A 22,153-nucleotide genomic window follows, 5' to 3' on the forward strand; every position below is an offset into this window, starting at 1 on the left:
CGGGCGGAGGAGATGTGAATCTGCAAGCCGTTCTCCCAGACCCCGCTGAGCGACTCCCGGCGCTCTCTCCACTCCCTACCGCCCTCGGACCCAGCAACAACCGGATCCTGTGCATGCCTTCCCCTGGTCTAAAGCGACTCTCCTCCTGGATAACGTCAACCAGCCGAGCGATCGATTCTGAGCCTGCGCGAAGCTCCTGGGCGCATTCAGTTATAGCCCGCTGGTGCGTGGGGCGGGACTTCCTCTCACGCCCAGGAAACTAGAAGGGCTTTTCCGCCGGAAGGAGAGTGGATTTACTAGGAAGGTGGGACACTGGAGGGGTAGTACCTTGGAGTTAAGTCCGGTCTCTGGCCACCCAGCGGAGCTGGTGACAGCAGCGTCCTAGTAGGCAGGCAGGCGTATCAGGTTTCAGAGGATGCAGCAGGGAACGGGGGTAGAGGTGAGGGGTCGTTGCATCTGTCGCGGTGTGTATCTTTTGGGGGTTCAGCGCCACCAGCGATCTGGGCCTCATTCATTGCGCTTACATTTCTCCACCTCATTTGAAGAACGAGCTTGGTAGCCGACGGAGCTGAGGTAAGTATAAATGCGGAAAGGAGAAATATGCACTCACCAGACTAAAGTTTGCAGTTTTCACATAGGTGGTGCTATCCTGTGTCCCATAAGGGCCTGCGCGAACCCAAACCTTCTGAATCGGTGACGCCTGTTGGAGGCAGCAGCACCTGTTGCATTAATTTTAGAACACACACACAGAGTTGGTAATTCTTAAGCTTCTTGAATCTGCTGGCAGTCGTTTGGTGTCAGAAGTGAGTAAAGCCATCTTGGTCATCTCCCTCCTTTTAGCGTATACTGAAGCGTGATGAGGGGAGATAGGCCGAAAGTTATACAACTTGTTAATAACAGAGCCGAGAGTGAAAGCGCGATTTCTTCATTTTCAGCCCGGAATTATTTGTTCTACACCATACTTTTTCTTTGCATTGCTAGACAATTGGTCTTTTTTTACGAAGTGGATGGGGAGTTGCAAGGAGGAGTGAAGAGGGTGAATGTACGTCTACATACAGTATAAATCCATGAAAGGCTAAATCAGTGTGTGTTAGAACTGTGTCAGTCATCTACATCTTTCATACTTTATAGATGGAGATGAGTCTGTCACGTCGCTTCTGTCATTTCACTTTTAGCAATAGATGTGTAGTAACAATATGTGAAGAAGGAACTTTCATTACCTGTTACACACATTTACACAGAGCGGCCTGGGGTTCACTGAACACGCTAAGTGCTCACCCTAGAAAACTGATTCTGTAGCGTGCACTGCAGTCAACCCTCAGCTGTTTTAAGTAATCTTACATTTGGTGCTTGTGTGGCTTAAGTGTCTTGTGCATTATTGCACTCATCTCTCTCATGTTATTGAAATGGAAATGTGTTGTAGGAAAGTGGCAAGCCTGTGAAGAAAATAAGTGAGCCTGAGGCCCAGAAAACCATACATTAGCAAATATTGAAAAACTGTTCACTTCACATAGGGGGTGTCTTAAGTACTGGGGAACTCATTCAACCAGATGTTCATTGTGGGGAAGCCATAAATAGTCTCTGTCTCCTGGGTTCAAGCGATTTTCCTGCCTCACTCTCCTGAGTAGCTGGGATTACAGGTGTGTGCCACCATGCCCGGCTGATTTTTGCATTTTTAGTAGATACGGGGGGGGGGGGTCCCTCCATATTGGCCAGGCTGGTCTCGAACTCCTGACCTCAGGTGATCTTCCCACCTTGGCCTCCTAAAGTGCTGGGATTACAGGTGTGAGCCACCGTGCCCGGCTCCTATATAAACAGTTTTCAAACTTGTTGGTCTCAGGAGCCACTAAACAGTTATTGAGGACTCCAAAGAGCTTTTGTTCATATGAAAATAGTTTTGACTTCACTAACCCCGAGAAGGGTTTTCAGAAACCCCCACAGAGACCGACTTTTAAGATATTTCAGGCCGGGCGCGGTGGCTCAAACCTGTAATCCCAGCACTTTGGGAGGCCGAGACAGGCGGATCACGAGGCAGGAGATCGAGACCATCCTGGCTAACACTGTGAAACCCTGTCTCTACTAAAAAATACAAAAAAAAAAAAAAACTAGCCGGGCGAGGTGGCGGGCGCCTGTAGTCCCAGCTACTCGGGAGGCTGAGGCAGGAGAATGGCGTAAACCTGGGAGGCGGAGCTTGCAGTGAGCTGAGATCCAGCCACTGCACTCCAGCCCGGGCGACAGAGCGAGACTCCGTCTCAAAAAAAAAAAAAAAAGTTATCTCAAAGAAATTTTAGATTATGTAGAGGAATGATTGCTGTTGTGATTGTGACATGAGCAGAAGTATCACCTTAAAAATGCAACAACAAGCACAGTAGCTTGTATTTCCAGTAGCTGTATAATTCCAGGCACAGAGAACACAAACAGTTGTCCATTTTTAATTCTTTTGTTGTTTTTTTGAGACAAGACCTCACTGTCATCCAGGCTGGAGTGCAGTGATGCGATCACAGCTCACTGGCAGCCTTGACCTCCTGAGCTCAAGAGCTCCTCCACCTCAGCCTCCTGAGTAGCTAGGGCCACAAGTGTGTGCTACCACCCTGGCTAATTTAAAAATATATACATTTTGTAGAGACAGGGTCTCTGTGTGTTGCTCAGACTGGTCTCAAACTCCTGAGCTCAAGCCATCCTCCCACCTTGACCTCCTGAAATGTTGGAATTACAGGCGTCAGCCACTGCGCCTGGCCTGTAATATTTTTCTATGCTTGGAAAGTTTATTATTAATCAGCTAGGATACTTCTCTACAAAAATACACATATATAACTTGAGATTTAAAATTTTCTCAGCCAGATGTGGTGGTTCACACCTGTAATCTCATCACTTTGGGAGGACGAGGTGGATGGATCGCTTGCGCTCAGGAGTTTGAGACCAGCCTGGGCAACAGGGCAAAACCCCATCTCTACAAAACCGCACTCAGCCATTTTGTATTCTTTTTATCCCATTACTTTTTTTTTTTTTTAATGGTTTCAGACAGTGGTTCAGACCAGCTACTAGAGAATCAAGGGCTAAGAAGAAAAGACTACCAATTTAGTAGATTTGGACATGGACAAGCCACAGGCAGTTTTTCTTCTCACTCTCTTGGCCAGTTATCTCTTGCTTAACTTCCCCTGCCGGTAGCCAGTAGCATGTGACAGCCTCTATGTTCCATCTCCTTTTTCTCCCTCTTCCAGAACTTAGATGAGTTTTCAATGGATAACTGTACAGAAACATACCCACTAGTGAGTTTATAATAAATAGGTAAATGCTGTTTAAAATACCTTATGTAGAAATCCTTGATAGTTAGTTATATGTGGTTATTTTTGGGAAGCTGGCTTGAGGTTCTTTGAAGGGCTGGGAACATGTATTTCTTTCTTTTGCATGTACCTATGTGTGTGTGTGTCAAAGTTATTTGTTCACTGGTGCTCTCCACATTCAGAGAAACATTTCCAGTAATGAACTATAGAATGATCCCTTTATTTCTGATTTAAAATAATGGAGCATAGGATCCCACTGTTTGAAAATTCTAGCCATCAATCACTTTATAAGAAAAGGATGAAATTTCAGTAACAAGGGGTTTGTTTATCTGATTTCCACCCTACAGATTAATATATAAATTTGGCCAAAGTTGTTTGGGGGAGAGGGGCTGTTGTTAGGTACTAACTATAATACTTTGTTGCTTTGTATCACTTTTAAAATTGACTTTTAAAGATACTTGACATTTGAAAAGGAATCACCTTTGATCTTTCTAAATCCCTAATTTGACATTAATTTTATAGCATATGATTTATTCCATAAAGTCTTAGATCCTGAAACTAGCAGAAAGCCAAATACTCATGTTGTGCTATAAATATAGGATTGACAGTTAAGCTTACTCAGTAGTCACGGGGGCAGCTTTCACTCACCAGCCTCCAGGGCATATGAACCAAATTTATGATTCAGTACATTTAAAATATACATGTTGAAGATCTTTGGGCTCTCATAAGGATAGTCTAACTATAATAAATATTAAATGTGTCAAAGGTCTCTTGCAATGATGGGAAGAGCATTCTAAACCACATACATCTTTCCCATCCCCAGATCATTCTGTGCCCCCTCCCACTCTTCCTAGATTAGAAGTCACCATGGAGCACTGTTAGTAATGGGACTGTGTATCAGATCTTTAAGATGTACTGGGACAGAAGAAAGGTTGATATTTTGGGGTTTTTTTTTTTTTTTTTAGACGGAGTTTTCACACTTGTTGCCCAGGCTGGAATGCAATGGCGGCCATCTCGGCTCACTACAATCTCCGCCTCCCTGGTTCAAGCGATTCTCCTGCCTCAGCTTCCTGAGTAGCTGGGATCATATGCGCCCACCACCATGCCCGGCTAATTATTGTATTTTTAGTAGAGACGGGATTTCATCATGTTGGCTAGGCTGGTCTTGAACTCTTGACCTCAGGTGATCTGCCCGTCTTGGCCCCCCAAAGTGTTGGGATTACAGGCATGAGCCACTGTGCCTGGCAGGTTCGTATTTTAATGTTTCCTTCTACTCCCCAAGCACACACAAATTTGAAAGCTGCTTTGCTTTCTAATAAAGAGACTTTTCCTTTGATTTGGAAGATAATTTGATGTCTCTTTTCTCTTTGCAGGTATATGAGCTCCCTGAAAGCACAAAGCAGTTATTTCCATCTTCAGATCATTCAGAGATTATGAAGGCACAAACCCTGCCTTCAGTTTGCTTATAGTCAAGTGGAGCAGACACAAGTCAATGATTGCAGTATAGCTACTTAAGTAATCTAAAAGAGGTGAGTGTGGCACTTAACCTCTCCTGGGACGGGGAGGAATAAGGCAGTGTTTCCAAGAGGCTATACAGGCATTAGGTAGACAAGGAAGGGGAGGTCCATTCTGGGTGCCTAGGACTCTGTGGCTGGTTTATAAATTGTAAATGGTACAAAAAACAGTGTTGAGTATCTTTTACCTTTCTCCAGAGTACTGTTCTTACTTTTGGATAGTGCTTCTTGTTTTTTCCTTCCCTCTCCCTGGCCTTATCACCTTTAAATTAAATGAATGTTTAATTTAAACATTCATTTAGTAGGAAGGAAGTAGGAGGGTAAGAATCTTTCTGGGTGGCAGAATAATAGATGAGTCTACAAAGAGCAATGTATATACTCAGTAAAGCCATCTCTAAAACTGTGTTTCTGCATTGTTAATAGTGCACAGTTGGGAAATCTCAGTTTTGTTGGTTGTGTATTTTCCCAGTGAATGGATTATATTCCTTTCTGCAATCCAGTCTGTTTGAATTTAAGGGCATCTCTTAAATTCCTTTCAAGCAAGAGACCTAACATTTAGACTTAGGAATGAGAGTAGGAGAGACAGCAAGATTAGAATCCAAGTTCACACTACCAAAACATTTTTATTGGCTATGTCTGAGTGACTACATGTTGTTTGAATCAGCTGGAGGCTAATTTGTAACGTTTCAAATAAATGATAGTTTAATTCCTCCAGGATTTGAGTAAGGTGAAAATAGAGCTAAAAACCTTGATTCTGTCATGTTCTGGCAAAATGAAAAAGCAATCAATTTGGGCTTTTTTTTTTTTTTTTTCTGGAACTGGTGATAGCAGAAAACAAACAATGAAATAGTCAGACATGATATACTTGACAAGAACTACCACCTGTTCAGTAGCAACTGTAAAATAAGTACTAACTTAGGGGCAGTTGTTGTGCCCAGGTCATAGTCCTACTCCTTCCAGGGGACTTCCGGATGACAGAAAAGATGCTGACCAGCTGGGGTCTTCTTTCCAAATAACAAACACTTCTCTTGCATTTAGATTAATTAACCATTGGTTACAGTGAAACAAGCATATGTACAGAGTTAATCTCCTATAGCTTGAAGTTATAAATGATCTTTATTTGAGTATCTTGACATGGTAAAGGACAGTGTTTTAAAAGCTGGATTTGGTTATGTTCTTCTGGAGACTAAGAAAATAGAGTCCTTGAAATCAAGCTGACTCTGCTTTTAGCCTCCTAAATGAAAAGGTAGATAGAACAGGTCTTGTTTGCAAAATAAACTCAAGGCCTACTTATCTACCAACAGCAATTATATGCTTTCCATTGTCTTTCTATAGAAAATAGGAGTAGTACATTTATAGATGAGAAAACTGGAGAAAGACATAGTGAACATGTGAGAATCTTGTTCTACTAATTGATAGGAGGGTGACTAGAAATTGGAGAAGTTGTCTTGGTAAGTTGAGGAGAGGACTTTTCTTATAGTGCAGTGTGGTAGCTGAACCTGCTTGCATCAAGACCAATATAGTCTTATTTACAGAATGCCAAATCACAGTGAATTGTGCTGTGGACAGCTTCCAGTGTATGAGTTGTGGAAGATGATGATTTTAACAGATTTTGGAGGATGAGAAGTATTAAGAAAAAGGCCCCACTGCCCATGCATTTGCTCTGCTTTTTACTTTTGACCAAGTATACACTTCAGAAATATCTTAGTGGATTGTATACAAGTGATTGTGTGTCATTTGAACCAGCAGGAAGTAATTTATTAAACACACTTTTCTAAATAAAAGTCATTTAATTTTATCAGAAACCAGTGTCATTTTAGTTTGCAAGTCTCAAACCAACTTTCCAATTCTGACTTATAAGCGTGCCTTAAATTCTTAATACTGCACTCTGTGTTACTAAACCCATGTTAGTTTACACCAAGATTCTGTGGTGGTTTTACATATTCTTTTTCCCCTTTGTTAAGGTGGGGAGGCCACAGCTTATGTGAATTGACTTTCTCAGGAGTTATAAAGTGATACAGGTAAAGCTAAGAAAAGGACAGATTTTGATATCTTTTGTTTTAACTGTCCAATGTTAGGGATTGTGGCTACAGTGGTCTAATTTTTAAAAATTCTTTTTTTGCTTTGTTTTTTAACAGACTTATCAGCATGTTGCAGGTGAACATGGCATGTTGAGGTAAATCTGTCCCTTGTTGAATACAGTTTCAGTAGATTGTTTATAGTAGTTTAAGGAATTGGAATTTTTTTACAAAAACACAAAAGTTTTGTTTGGTTCTGTTCTAGATGTTTTTCTTCTAAATAAATGAGAAAGATGTTTCAACAAAGGCTCTTTATGCTGAATAATTATGATGCTTGAAGTTGCTAATCTGCTTTAAGTGGATTTGTCTGACATTTGGTGTAAATGTCAGACAATTCTAGACAGTTTTTTCTTGGTCAAATAAAAATTTAATTAAAACTTTACAGGTGTCGAGTTTTTAATCCATTTATCCGTGTTCATATTAACATGTGTAGTATTCCATAAAGCCTATTAGAACCCTGAATTCAAACTTGCCTTCTCTGTGATATCCTGTTTCTTACTTGGTAGTTTCTATTTCAGTAGCTGAGAACATTTTTTAATATACATATATGTATCTTTTGTTTGTTTATAACTGGAACCATTTCTGTGCTTACATCTGCTGTCCCTTGTTTCAGAGTAGACAGTCCAGCTTGGCAGGCTAGGTATGTGTGTGTATAATGAGTTATTAAATTGTCAGTGTGAATTGTTAATTCAGGAATCTGAGCTGCCATTTATACCAGTAGCCAGAGTTTAGTAGATGAGAGTCTTTCAGTTTGTCAGGATTTGCATGTGCTGGAAAACATCAGAGGTTTTTTTGTTTGTTTGTTTTTGAGACAGAGTTGCACTCTTGTTGCCAAGGCTGGAGTGCAATGGCACAATCTCGGCTCACTGCAGTCTCTACCCCCCGGGTTCAAGCAATTATCTTGCCTCAGCCTCCTGAGTAGCTGGGATTACAGGCACCCACCACCACGCCTGGCTAATTTTTTGTATTTTTAGTAGAGACAGGGTTTCACCAGAAAACATCAAAGTGGCCTTTTTTTTAAACACAAAACCTTAAATGATGAGATTAGGGCATATCTGGGTTTAGAGGCATCCGTGGGACGTGATACCGAATTGTAATTGCTTCACAAATGGAATTATTCTGCAGCTTCACTCACAAGCTTTGAAAATGCTATGTGTGCAGAGCTTAAGTGGCAACTGGAAACTTGAACGGGAGAACCAGGAATGTAGCTGATGGAGTTGGGCATTGAGCTCACAGAATGGCCTGGGGGCAGTGAGGCAGGATGCCTGAAAGCTGCCTAGCTAGAGATCAGTCTTCCTTCCCGTGCTCAGCTTTGCCCTCTGGTGGGGTGTTAATTTCTTTTAAAAAATTGTTGTGCATTTGCTAATATGCCACAGATGCCCTTCTGTTCTTTCACGCTGCCTCCATTCTAGGTTTTTTCCCATTTCTTGGCCATAGGTCCTTTGCTATAGTTTTGAAAGAGCCTTGCCATCCTTCACATGGAGAGCAGTGAGAGGCCAAAGAGCAGTGGCTGAAGAAGATACTCATTTATTCAACAAATACTTGGTAACAGCTGTTATGTGTTAGCCGTTGGGAATCTAGCAATTAACAAAACAGGCACTGTCCCTGCCTTCGTGGAATTGGGCATTATAGAGGTAATTTCAAAATTAGAGAGTGGTGCATATTGTGTAGGAGTGGAACAGGGTGTTATAAAGAGTACATAGTGGAAGGGACCTCACCATAATGCTGCTCACTATTGGGAAAATGAGGGTAGAAGATGTTGAGAAGGGCACACAGCTTCCCTAGTTTTCTACAGACAGCCTCTTGCCTTCTCAAGTGTATTCTTGGCTGACTCATGAAATGCATGAGTGTACTGGGGTTGCTGGAGCCATTAAGACTACCCTCCTCGTCTTCCAAGCTCTCTAGGTCTTGGAAACTCATATTTTGCATATACACAACTACAGTTTGACAACTTTAAAGGCTTTTGAGTTCATTTAGTCTGAGCCTTTATTTTACAGCTGGGCCTGGTAATGACTATCTTAGCAGCACACAGGACTAGAATCCAGGTTGGGTGAAATGAGCGCCAGCACACCATTCTGCCAGATAATAACATCAGCCATAAATTGTGCTGGGCACATGGTGCTTAAATGCCGGGTTCAGCCAGCTAAGGCGTGAGTGGCTGCGAGAGGGGTAGGCATGGAAGACAGGAAACTGGACATCAGAATGTTCTAATAGAAAGTGATATGTTTTGGCATTGAAATGCCATTATGTACCTTTAGACACCCAGGGTTTTCCAAAGAAAAACAGGGATACACAAATTCGTGAAGCTGACAACTAAATGTGTATAGATGCTGAGAAAGGTCCACATTGAAAAATGACAACTTTGAATTTTCATAGTCTAATAGAATGCCGATCTTCTTTGGAGGAACTGTTATTCTTATATCTGGAGTTGTTCTGTTGTGCAGAAATTCATACTTATGCCTGAAAATTAAATTTGACATAAAGTTTCAGTAATTCTATAGATTTACTATTTATAGAACATTTCATATTAATTTTATTGATAGTCCTATGATTTTGCTATTTTCTAGTATTAAATGACTAGCAAAGTGACAAGCTATTTCTAAAACTATATTCTCTAAACTATCTCTTTTCTAAAATTTGTCCTAAGAAATATTTTCTTTTTTTTTTTTTAGACGGAGTCTCACTCTGTCACCCAGGCTGGAGTGCAGTGGCGCTATCTCGGCTCACTGCAACCTCCACCTCCTGGGTTCAAGCAATTCTCCTGCCTTAGCCCCCTGAGTAACTGGTATTACAGGCATGTACCACCAAGCCCAGCTAATTTTTGTATTTTTAGTAGAGACCAGGGTTTCACTGTTGCCCAGGCTGGTCTCAAACTTCTGAGCTCAGGCAGTCGCTCACCTTGGCCTCCCAAAGTGCTGGGATTACAGGTGTGAGCATCTGCTCCTGGCCAAAACATTTTTCAAACATCATTTTTTCTCTAGTAACCTCTTAACCTAAGAAATTTACCTATAGCATCCTGAACTCTCTTGCATCTAAACTAGCATAGGAATAGAACATGTTTTTAAAATTTGGATTAGACATTTGAAACAGGGAACCTTGTGATTTTCCATGTGATAAAATGGGCCTCTTGGCATAAGCTCTTCTCTGCACAGTTACTCCAATTCTTAAACTTTCAAATTGAGTGGGGAGCCAGTGGGCCTGTTACCAATCAATATTATATCACTATCCGTGCTCTGCATCCTGTGTACTTTGAAAAATGGCAGAAGCCAAAACCTGTCACAGGAATTTCCTAACCCTGCTACCTATAGATACTTGAAAAGCTCTTTGTGTCAACAGGCTAGTCTAGGCTGCTGGGATGAACACTTGGAATATAATCTAAATGTGTCAGAGGAAGCCAGCCTGTCTCTAGCCCATTTCACCTTATTTTAACTAAGCAGCTGCTAGAAGCTATATGAGTCCTTTCTTGTACTTTCTCTCACACCACCAATGGAGTCTAATACTATGAGCCAAAAATGCAAGTCTGCTAGGAGACCTTATCCTAGGATACCTTACCTTCATTCTCCATTTGTGACGTGTGCGCGTGCACACACACACACCCCTACACATCCCTACATCTGTAAGAAACTGGCTTGGCTCTAGCACTTGGCCTGTAGCTTTTGCCCTTCCTTTGTCTTCCATCCCTCTTCTATTCTGTCTTCTTACTCCCCTTATTCCTCCCCCTACACACAGACTTCTAAGCTTTCTTTATGCTCCCTTAGTTTTACTCTGCCCCTTGTTCTTGCCTTTCTAAAGAAGAGACTTTGATCTTTAGCCTTACTTCAGGCAGAATCCCCAAATAAAGTATCTGCCTTAGTGTATAGTAATTCTTGCATTCCCCAAACTGGGTCTGAAGTTTAGTAGATTTCATTAGTGTCCTCATCTATTATCAGGGGAAGTTGGTCTTCCCACTTATGCTTGGGCATGACACATAATGTGTAAATAACCATGATAGAGGATCATGGGCAGAGAACATTGGATGAACATTAATAGGATTCATCAAACCAAGGAGGGTCAGAGGCCCCATTTTACAAGGTGTGATGGGAAAGCAGTGTGGGGTCTTGTTTTTCAGTTTTTGAGGTGAAGGAAGGTTGTAACCATGGCCTTCTAAGTCTGAAAGTTTATTCATTGACCTGGGCTGCATGAGACCTTTTTCCTTACTATATGGAACTTATCCATGTGTAAAGACAGAGTGCCCAGCAGCAGGAGCAAACCAGAATTAGCCATAACTACTAAGCCTCTTGCCCACATTCACTTAAAAAGATGGAACTGGGGCTTCAAAGCAAACTGTATTGGCTTAATACTAAAGGTGAACAGAAATGAAAAAATCAATCACTTAACTGGTTAGGAATGAACTCTTTGGAGCCAGACTGCTTGAGTTTGAATCCAAGTTCCAAATCCATGTTGTTTGGATTATCTAATTGCTGTGAGGTGTGGTCTTTTTATTTTTATTCTTTTATTTTTGTTTTTGTTTTTGTTTTAGAGAAGGGGTCTTGCTATGTTGCCCAAGCTGGCCTTGAAGTCCAGGGCTCAAATGATCCTCCCACCTCACTCTCCTGAGTAACTGAGTACTTGGCACACAATTCTCCATAAATTTTAGCTATTTTTAGCTCAGAGAAAAGCTGCTCTTTCTCCTCTTACTTGGACTTTAGGGAAAGTGACTGGCAGCAACTCCTGAAATGTCTTAGAATATTTGTAAAACATAACGTGTGTCTTAATTATTGCTAGTAAAAAGGTCTTGCTGTAATCTTTCAAAAACAAATTTTAATTATGAGTATCCAGATTTTACTTTACCTTGATGATGCAAATGTGTGCCTCATGCACCAGGAGAGGCAGTTTGCTCCCAGATCCTCCTGTTTAGTGACATCTTCAAAGGCCACACCAACTGTATAGTCCAAATGCTCATCCACCTCCACCTCCCAGTAATGGTGCCCTCGGACTGGAATTAGATTTCCCATGACAGCAACACACCTGGTTTCAGAAAGTGGAAGCATGTGTGATCTGGGGTGCCCCAAACCTGGCTGTGCAGGTCAGTGAAGCCAGCTGCTGGGATCAGTCGGTGGTCTACGAATGTGATGGTGGGTGCTTCTGGACACTTAACTTGTAAAGCACCCTTAGCTCTCAAAGCTCAGTGGGCTGATCCTGAAGATTAAAGAAGATTATGATACTGCTTGGTAATGGGAGAGGAGGAGGCACTAAACCAACAGAACAAGTTTTGTTTGCTCTTTAAAATTGTTGGGACTTTTATAGAAAAAGGTTCGGTTCACTTGTTCATAAAAAAAGAAAAGGGTTGGAAATATACAACACAGCACAGTTAAGTGAACCATAAGCTTCAGGTTCACCACCATTGCTTATTGTACTAAATGAACATGGAAGGCCTTTGAGGTAGCTATCATGTTAGGGATGACTCCTGGAGGAAGACAATAATTCAGAGGCCAACCCAAGAAGGACAAGATAGCAGATTCCTCACAGATCATTAAAATCTACCTCCAAGGTTGCACTGGGAACAATTATACTGACAAAGGTTAGAGTAATGTTTTGTTCTACGTCAGCAAACTATCAACACAGGAAGGTTTTCAGTGAAAATCAAATTATATTGGTATCTCCAAAGTGAATGTTCTACCTTCTTCAGGAGACTCCTACATTAACCAAAATATATATAGCCCTCAACATCCTGGGAAAGATTTGTTCAGTTTAAAATTTTCTCTCTATTCTCAAAACTCCAAGTTCTTACTGCCCAAGCAAAGCTTTGAGAAGGAGGTTGCATGTTGGTTAACTTCTACCTCGGTTACCTCACCTATAAAATGAGGCCATCTCTGCTTCAAGCTCCGGACTCACATTTCCACCTGTTGTTTCAAATTCAGAATGTCCCAAATGGAAAGTCATATTCCCACCCCTCTTATCTACCAAAGTTTGGGGTGTAGTGGGGAGGGGTACATACTTCTCACATCTCCATTTTGGTTAATATAGTCGTTATCTACCTGATAACCCCTTGGCAGAAAACTAAGATGGGAATAATGTAGTGGCTACAAGCTTACCTTCTAGTTTGATTCCTGCTTCAACCCTTAATGGCATTATACTCTTGGGCAAGTTACTTCTCTGTGTTTTAATTAGTTTTCTCATCCATCAACTGGGATTGATAATAGTACAGACCTCACAGGGCTGTTGGGATGATTGCATGAGATGAAGTACATTTAGCACTTGGTAAGCACTTTATAAATATGGCAATATGATAGTCCCTGACTCATCTCCCTGTCTGTTGCCCTTTAAACAGGTGACCAGCTAGCCTTGTTGATTTTATGTGCTTAACAGCTGTTGACTCCACTGGCTCCTCTCACGTACCCTACTGCATAGTTAAGCCCTCCATAGTCTCCTCTCTGGTCTCTTTGTTTCCCATCTGCCTTTGCCTTTCCCTTTCCCTCTCCCTCCCCAGCTCATGTTCTACCATGCACTGTAAGCTTTCTGAAATGTAATCTGATCTTGTTCCCCTGCTTTAACTCATCCAATAATTCTCACCACATAGAGGATAAAATCCAAACTTTTATTGTGTATGTACTGGACTTTCTCTGACTTTCCTGCCTCATCTTCCACCTCTTCCCATCGTGGACCCTATATTGCAGACATACCAAATTCCTCATATTTCTCCAAACAGGATCTTTTTGGCTTCTTTCATATGTACATGTACAAAGCAACTATCTGCCTTGTTGGCCTAGAGAACTCCTATTTATCCTTCATGCTTTTGTCCTTCCAAGTCTTTGTCCTTGGGGGTCCTACAATGCTTTGTCTATAAATCTACCTTACCTTTAATGTGTGTGCCTTTTGCATGCACGTCTCCTCCACTTGAGATCTGAGTCTTAGGTGGGCGAGGACTGTATCTTCATCTCTTTATCCCCCAGGACAGCACAATGTTTCACAGGGCAACAGCTACATTGGCAACTGGATATTAAAATGGGACTGTCTAACTCAGCTTGGCTGGATCCCCAAAAGCCAAGAACCAAACGATGAGTGTAAAGAACTCCTGTATTTCATGGTGAGATGTTAGAAATAGACCCCCTAGGCAAAAGTTTAGAAGGAGAGAGCCAAAAACTGGGTTCATAGCTTTTCAGTGTAATAACAAAGGGTTGAATTTGAAGATGCTTGAGGCTTTACCCAGAGATCTTTCTTATTCACACAAAGGAAGAGTGAAGTAGCAGTGGCCTCATCCAAGGTATGTGTTTTCCCAGGACCAGGTGTGACTGGCAGCCGCCACAGGGATGCTGTCGTAGTGCTGTTTTTGAGGGGGTCCTGTCCAAGAGGGCTTTCTGTGGGGGTCAAGGAGACCTCAGCAGAAAGATGCTAGAGTTGTGTGGATGCAAAGGTTGAAGGGTAGCAAAGGGCCCCTGGAGGGAGGGGGACTGCCTGGGGCCCACAGCTGCAGTCAGAGGGGCTTATGACAGTGCCCATGAGAGTAGCTTTAAACGTTGCTCTGGTGCCAGTCAGGCAAGACCTTTATTGCTGCTTAATCCTCTCTACACCCTACAAACCTGGGTTGAAAGGGCAGAGGAGGAAAGGACAAAATTTTTTCCTTTGCACCTGCTCTTTCACACTGACACTTGCATACAGTAGGTGCTTAACCCATGTGCAGTAAAAAGGCCAGCAGGAAGCCAGGGTCAGAGGAAGAGCCAGCTGAGGGGACTATCTAGGACCCAGGTAGGGAGGCTGGATAGTTTTCCGTCAGTGGACATTCCAGCCCTAATAGGAGAGCCCCTTTGCTTCCCTAGAAGATCCTCTTGACTCTAAAAATCAACCTACCAAGAACTATTTTTGCCCTGGATATCAGGAAGCTGAGAGGCCATATTTATGTTTAATCCTAGAAACTGAATTAGCCCTTGAAGTTAACCTCTGTCCTTTCTTTTCTCCCATTGCTTTGATTTTTCTATTTCAGTATTTTTATTTGCCCCTTATTTTGTCTGTTAAGTTTGGAAAGAAGTAAGGAATATGTAAGTAATTTCAACATGTGTTGTGTACCAAGCTTTAGAAATAGCTGGACCAGCCAACCAGCTTCTTTGGTGGGCCATCCTGCCCACAGGTCATGCACCAGCACAATGATGGTTTTCCCCTCACTTCGGAACAGTCTCACTCCATGGCCAGTTTTCCATCAGGAGTTTGGCTATAAGGTACCACAGTGCAGGAGAAAGAGCACTGGGCTAACCGGTGGGAGATCTAGGTCCTTGTTTCTGTTCTCCCACTAGCCCACAGCATGAGCCCTGTGAAGCAGAACAGAGTCTGGGGGCAGGGAACATAAGGACTTCCTAGAACTAAATTAAGCGGAAAAACCCCAACCTTCTAAGTCCAAGTAAATAACTTTGTATTTCAGCTGTGGCAGGAAACATCCTCTTCATTTGCATAGGGTGTACACCGAGTAAAGGACTTTGTAACTTCACTTTAGCCTCTTCATATGCATAGGGTGTACACCAAGTAACCAGTGGGAACCTCTAGAGGATATTTAAACCCCAGAAAATTCTGTAACCCAGCCCTTGAGCCGCTTACTTGGTCCGCTCCCACACTATGGAGTGTGCTTTCGTTTTCAATAAATCTCTGCTCTTGTTGCTTCATTCTTTATTTGCTTTTTTTTTTTTTTTTGAGAAGGAGTCTCACTCTGTTGCCCAGGCTGGAGTACAGTGGCGCCATCTCTGCCCTGCGGGTTCAAGCGATTCTTCTGCCTCAGCCTCCTGAGTAGCTGGGATTACAGGCACCCGCAACCACGCCCGGCTAATTTTTGTATTTTTAGTAGAGATGGGGTTTCGGCATGTTGGCCAAGCTGGTCTCGAACTCCTGACCTCAAGTGATCCGTCTGCCTCGACCTCCCAAAGTGCTGTGATTACAGGTGTGAGCCACCGTGCTTGGCCTCTTTCCTTGCTTTGTTTGTGCGTTTTGTCCAATTCTTTGTTGAGAACTCTAAGAACTTGGACACCCTCCACTAGTAATACCTGTCCCACCCTCATGACCTCTGGCTGCTCCAGCTCTGGCAGCCTAAGACCCGGGGACCATGCCCTCCCAGGGAACCGCACTCTCCCCTGACCTCGCCCTCCCAGGGGGCTCTTCTGCTGGCAACTGCCCGACCCCTCTCACCCACACTCCTCTGGGTCCCCTCCCCACTAGGCTCCCCTCTCCTCACTCATTTCCGGGATTCCTTTTCCCTCAAGGCTGCCTCCATGCCATATTCGGATTTGACCTGAATAGCAGTGCACCTTCGGGTAGTTCACAGAACGCCCTTGTGAGAGGTTGACAAAGTACCTGGTGAAGCGGGTGTTGCTGGATGACAGCTCCCTGGCGGGGATTCTCCTTTCACTTCGTACGACCGTAAGTCCATCTTCAGAAATGATCAGCCAGGGATGGCAGGTGTCCTTGTTTAGGCGAAAGTAGCTTCCTGTGGGAGGAGGAGCACACAGAAGACCCGCAGCCAATCACTTGCTTTCTCCACGTGGGCGGTGGTGGCCGGCTTAGCTTCGTGTGGGATACACCTAAGCCTGGACCTGGCCTAGTAATAGGCGTCCCGTTAACAAGGATGGCAATTAACACTCATTGGGCAGTCTTGTGTGCCTAGTATGCCCTTCAATCCTCACTACGACCCTTAGAAACAGGTGTTACTATTTCCATTTTGAAGTTGAGGAAATGGAGACACAGGGTGGTTAAGAAATCAAGCTGGCAAATGATAAAACTTGAACCCCAATCCCCTCTGATTCCAGAGGCTGTGCTCTTCACCTCTAGCTGTAATGCCTATATATGGATAAGAATGTCTAACCTATTTGCCAAGGGAAATAGGAATTGAGGGACTTCTTTTTTTGTTTTTTTTTTTGAGACGGAGTCTCGCTCTGTCACCCAGGCTGGAGTGCAGTGGCACCATCTCGGCTCACTGCAAGCTCCGCCTCCCGGGTCACGCCATTCTCCTGCCTCAGCCTCCCAAGTAGCTGGGACTACAGGGGCCCGCCACCACGCCCGGCTAATTTTCTGTATGTTTTAGTGGAGACGGGGTTGCACTGTATGTTTTCTGTATGTTTTAGTGGAGACGGAGTTGTTAGCCAGGATAGTCTTGATCTCCTGACCTTGTGATCCCCCCGCCTCGGCCTCCCAAAGTGCTGGGATTACAGGCGTGAACCACCGCGCCCGGCCTGAGGGACTTCTTAATGATCCATTTGACTTGCAATTAGGGCAGTGGGGGACAACCCTGAACTCCTTCTGGGCTGACTTGCCACATGTCCATATCTGTGCATATTCATCAATTTCCCAGTGAAGTCATAGCATCACTGGGTCTGCCACAGAGTGGCCACTTTGGGTCCCAGAGACTATGTGGGCTGGGGCACAGACCTATGGTGTGAACTGCAGCTGGCTCGCTCCTCACGCTGGGGCCCCCCGTGTTGAGGGCTCGCACATAGATAATGTAGCTCTGCCCCGGCTGCAGCTGCACCAGGGACTCGCAGGTCGGGATGCCTACAACAGACCTGTACAAGGAAGCAGAGCTGCAGTCAGAATGGGGCCAGGACACCCGGGCCCAAGCACCAGGCATCCCTTTCAAAGCTGGAAGGTTTAACTCACTCTTGCGCCCCTGTCCTCTGACCCACACTTACAGCAGCACAGCCAGGAGTGTTGGCTGCCCCTTGGCATTCCCTCCCACAGTCTCTAGTCTGCTCTTCTCACTTCGTTGCTACTTCTTGTATTTGTGGCTGTCTCCTCTCCAAGTCCCTCATTCTGGTTTCCCAGGCACCCAGCACCGCGCTTGGCATATGGCTAACACTGCATCATGGAGTGTGCATGCAATGGAATCCAGTGTGTCTCTGTCTGTTAGGATCATAATGTCTCTGAGTCATTATGAGTACCGCTATTCTTAGTACAGTGCTGGGCCCATAGAAGGGCCTCACTTCAGCCGGGTGCGATGGCTCACGTCTGTAATTCCAGCACTTTGCGAGGCTGAGGCCGGTGGGTCACTTGAGGTCAGGAGTTCGAGACCAGCCTGGCCAACATGGTGAAACCCTGTCTCTACTAAAACTACAAAAAGTAGCCGAGTGTGGTGGCAGATGCCTGTAATCCCAGCTACTCAGGAGGCTGAGGCAGGAGAATTACGTGAACCTGGGAATTGGAGGTTGCAGTGAGCAGAGATCATCACTCTACTGCGCTCCAGCCTGGGCAGGCGACAGAGTGAGACTCTGTCTCAAAAAAAAAAAAAAAAAAAGAAGGTCCTTGATTCATGTTTATGAACAAATAATTCTGACTAGAGCTGAAAGGGTTAACTGCTATTAACCCACTGAGAACAGCTGCCTATTAGAAATAATCCAATGTATTTAAATTGTACTATACAGAAATATAAGCCCATAATTGCCACTGTCTATATTGCTGCGGTTGCCAACCCCATGTCAGTCCAGTGGGCAAGAAAAGTCTTTAGGATAAGGCCCGTTTACCAATACAACATCTTCACCCAGATGAGGTCAGGTTGTCTAGGTTATCTTCAGGCTGCAGCTCTGGGCCAGAGGGGCACATTTATGCGTTCAATAAATATTAACTAAACTCCTTAGGTTCCAGGCACTGTATAGGGAGGCCCTCAGAAAAACCAAATGTAGTTCCTGCCCTCATAGAGCTTACAGTCTAGATGGGAAGAGCAGCATTCTTCAGGCAATCACTGGAAGGAATGTAAGATGGCAACCATGACAAGTTGACAGTGTGCTATAGCATATAATGGTGGGGGAAGGATGGCTTTTGAGCAGAGCTCTGAAGAATGCTGAAGAGGTAACTGAATGAAAAAGGGGCAGAGGAGTCTCCTTCACAGGAGAAGCATGTGCCAAGGCCCTGTGGCAGGAAGGAGTGTGAAAAGTAGGAGGAACTGAAATGTGACCAATGTGGTGGGAGCTTTAGAGGGAGGGGAGCTGGTGTGGGAGGAGTTGGAGAGGCAGGAAGGGGCCAGAGCCTATGAACGAGTTTTGCCTTTTCTTCAGCAATGGGCCGCCACGATTGGATTTGTACTGGAAGAATATGCAACAGCTCTCAGGTCATCTCTCAGGTTACTGACCAGCCCTCTGGTGACCTCATCATTGTGAGTTGGTCCCAGGTGTCAAGTGCTCCTAAAGTATCAGCATAAATTGCAGAGGAAACCTGAACCACTAGGATGGCCAGAACCACTGGACACCCTGCCCCACTCCTGAGTATCCCCAGAGTGGATTACCAAGGTCAGCCTCCATGTGGCCATGGACATGCAGATTCCACCTGGAACAGATGGATGGGTGGCATATGGCCATGTTTCAAACCTGGCATTTAGCATAGAAAAATCTGCTTCCGTAACAGTTGACACCAATCCCTCTTCATTTCTCCAGCTCCAGGTCAGTGCAACCCTGTGCTCCACAGCAGGGGAGCCCCTGGTCCTGGTGGCTGGTGCTGGCATGCCTGGCTGGTTCATCCCCTTTCACAAGCTTCTGTAAACCAGAGGTAAACCTATGCTTCTTCCATCATAGGCTGCTGTAAACTCAGGTTCTTTGAGCCCTTGTGGTCACTGAGTCCAACCCTTATCAGTTTGTGAACCCCTCCAGCTCTCAGAGAATGAGGGGTGAACATGAGCTTCCAGACAGTCTTCTATGATAGATGAAACATTCTTTGTACATTGAGTTGTGATCTCTTTTGTTTTCGCTTATGAGTTTCTCCCTCTCCTCTCTGAATTCCAGCTAAGTGGGTCTTTCAGTTCCTCCAGCTGCTCACTCCTGCCCCCAGGGTGTGTGTCCATGCAGCCCCCTCCCGCTGGAGCACCCCTGCATTCACTGTTCTTGGGGCTCAGTCTTTCCCATCTGTTCAGGTCTCAGTTTAAACATCTTCTTTATCCAAAGTGGATCCTCACCTCCACCACCATTCTCTGTTTTATTACATTTCTTTTTCCTTCCTAGCACTGCATATTTTGCACATTGGTTTGTTTTCTTGCCTTTTGTTTATTTCCCCACCAGACTGTCAGCCCCATTAGGGCAGGAAATTTATCCATCTAGTTCCCAGTGCCTTGCACAGGACCTGACACCACCCAGCACTCAATGCTTGTTGAATGAATGAATGAATGAATGAATGGGAAACCTTACTTCAGCTAAAACAACAACAAAACCGGAGGTTCAACCAACTTATTCATTCACTCATCATTCACCTTCAGTAATAGCATTCCAACTACTTCTCATGAACACTGAGCAACCAAAATTTGAGATTCCTGTGTATCAAAAATGCCAACCTTATCTTCAGACTCCATATACTTCCTAAGCCATGTCACTGTATCAGGTGTCAGGGCTCTCGTGCCTAGCAAATGCCCTTATGACTCACTCAGTTACACCTGAGGCCTCTGGACTTTCAGCCTGGGTCAGCTCCACAGTGTATGAGTCCACAGGATTCAGGTTCCCAGACTCCCAGCAAATCAGCACAGCCTCTTCACAGCTCCTTATCTCTTTTGTTTTTATAATGGGGGGAGAAGGTGCTAAATGTGGGAGAAAGGGAGAGATGAGCAACTGTTGGGTTCATTTCCAGCCATTTTGTTCAGAGCCACAGACAAACATCACAGCCACCTTCTTCCTCCCACAAAAGAGATTCAGTGCAATAAAAAGCAAACCAGGGAATCCCTTCCAGATGTTTCTGGAGTAGAAGATGGTTGCAAGGTTTAAATGTCAGTGTGACGGAGAGTGGCAGTTTTTTATATTTTGAGACCAACCATCAGAAAATGTCACTGTCGGCTGAGCACAGTGGCTCACGCCTGTAATCCCAGCACTTCAGGAGACCAAGGCAGGTGGATCACTTGAGTTCAGGAGTTCGAGACCAGCCTGGCCAACATAGTGAAACACCATCTCTGCTAAAAATAAAAAATTAAAAAAAAAAAAAAATCAGCCAGACGTGGCAGACACCTGTAATCCCAGCTACTCGGGAGGGTGAGACAGGAGAATCTCTTGAACCTGGGAGACGGAGGTTGTAGTGAGCAGAGAGAGCAGAGATCATGCCACTGCACTCCAGCCTGGGTGGGACTCCATCTCCAAAAAAAAAAAAAGAAAAGAAAAGAAAAAAATGTCATTGTCAAACTAGGCATGTAGATTTGGTGTATTAAATAGAAGAAACAAAATGTATACAGCTCTTCCTACCCTTCCAAATGAAATCAAGGGCTCTGCCTTGTCTAGAAACCCATGAGTCCTGTGTCCCCTTGACTGAAAGCCCTGTTATAGGAAATGAGTAGCCCATTACCTGTCATGTACACTGCATGCTCGCTGGAGGGACTGGGGCCAGCCCTGTTGTGAGCTGTGACCCAAAATTCATACTGGGTATTTGGCACAAGGTTTGTCACTGAGCAATATGTTTCTTTGACGGTCACTGTAAATGCTGGGGGAAAAAAAGATAAGAATTCAACCCTAAAAACTGGCCAAGTGGCTCCAAATTCATTATGCTGAATCCCACAGTAGTAGATTACAAAACTGGCTGTAAATTCCTCCCATCTCTGTATGCACTCCCTCTGCAGCATGACTTTGCTGCTCCTTCCATTCAGAGCTTCCTTCCTTCTCTCTATTCCTTGAAACTGGGCTTAGCTATGTGACTAGCTTTGGTCAATGAGGCAATAGCAAACGATGAAGCAGAGGTGTGGGAAGTGCTGGTGCACAGGGGCTTGCCCTCTTGCTGCTGGGGATGCTTCCATTACCATGTGAGCAAGCCCAAGCCAGCCTCCTGGAGGATGCGAGACTGCAGGGAGAGAGACCCCAGCTGCCCAAGTCCTCCTGGCTATCCTATCTGAGATGACAGTAAATGAGGCCATCCTAGACCAACCAGCCCTACCCAAGGTGGTTCAGAATAGAACTGTTTGGCCAGCCCACAGAATTAAATAATAGGGCCGGGCGCAGTAGCTCACGCCTATAGTCCCAGCACTTTGGGAGGCTGAGGCAGGCGGATCACAAGGTCAGGAGACCGAGACTATCCTGGCTAACACAGTGAGACCTCATCTCTACTAAAAATACAAAAAATTAGCTGGGCGTGGTGGTGTTTGCCTGTAGTCCCAGCTACTCAGGAGGCTGAGGCAGGAGAATCACTTTAACTCGGGAAGCGGAGGTTGCAGTGAGCCGAGATGGTGCCACTGCACTCCAGTCTGGGCAACAGAGCAAGACTCCATCTCAAAAAAGAAAAAAAAAGAAGAAGAAGAATTGTTTGTTATTTTAAGCCACTAAGTTGTAGGGGGTGGGGAGGGGGTTTGGTTATGCAGCAAAAACTGACACAACTC

The 22,153-nt window shown here is 44.4% G+C and overlaps 1 protein-coding gene, 1 long non-coding RNA gene and 1 other non-coding gene across 4 annotated transcripts in view; 2 read left to right on the top strand and 1 right to left on the bottom strand.

The window, feature by feature from the left end:
• The first annotated feature begins 265 nt into the window (after positions 1–265).
• On the top strand, positions 266–7,258 carry LOC104660470. Of its 2 annotated transcripts, none has more exons than XR_747711.2 (3): positions 266–573; positions 4,658–4,813; positions 6,937–7,258. It is a non-coding gene; the product is annotated as an uncharacterized LOC104660470 (long non-coding RNA). The 2 variants fall into 2 exon arrangements; XR_004057545.1 differs by lacking the exon at positions 266–573 and adding an exon at positions 4,470–4,532 and having other exon boundaries at positions 6,937–7,256.
• LOC115898017 lies at positions 5,978–6,104 on the top strand. The gene has a single exon (XR_004057780.1).
• Positions 7,259–8,393: 1,135 nt separating the features above from the next.
• The window catches only part of FSD2 (fibronectin type III and SPRY domain containing 2), a 30,650-nt gene continuing 16,890 nt past the window's right edge, over positions 8,394–22,153 (bottom strand). Inside the window, exons 7-12 of the mRNA XM_010360833.2 lie at positions 21,133–21,267; positions 20,230–20,380; positions 17,260–17,393; positions 16,189–16,321; positions 11,707–11,883; positions 8,394–9,336 (exon numbers count right to left, since the gene is read on the bottom strand). Of these exons, the coding sequence (XP_010359135.2) occupies positions 9,084–9,336; positions 11,707–11,883; positions 16,189–16,321; positions 17,260–17,393; positions 20,230–20,380; positions 21,133–21,267 (983 nt within the window). The 3' untranslated portion in view covers positions 8,394–9,083. The remainder of the gene's footprint in view (positions 9,337–11,706; positions 11,884–16,188; positions 16,322–17,259; positions 17,394–20,229; positions 20,381–21,132; positions 21,268–22,153) is intronic.

This window comes from Rhinopithecus roxellana, chromosome 5, assembly GCF_007565055.1.
Source record: "Rhinopithecus roxellana isolate Shanxi Qingling chromosome 5, ASM756505v1, whole genome shotgun sequence".
Taxonomy (NCBI): domain Eukaryota; kingdom Metazoa; phylum Chordata; class Mammalia; order Primates; family Cercopithecidae; genus Rhinopithecus; species Rhinopithecus roxellana.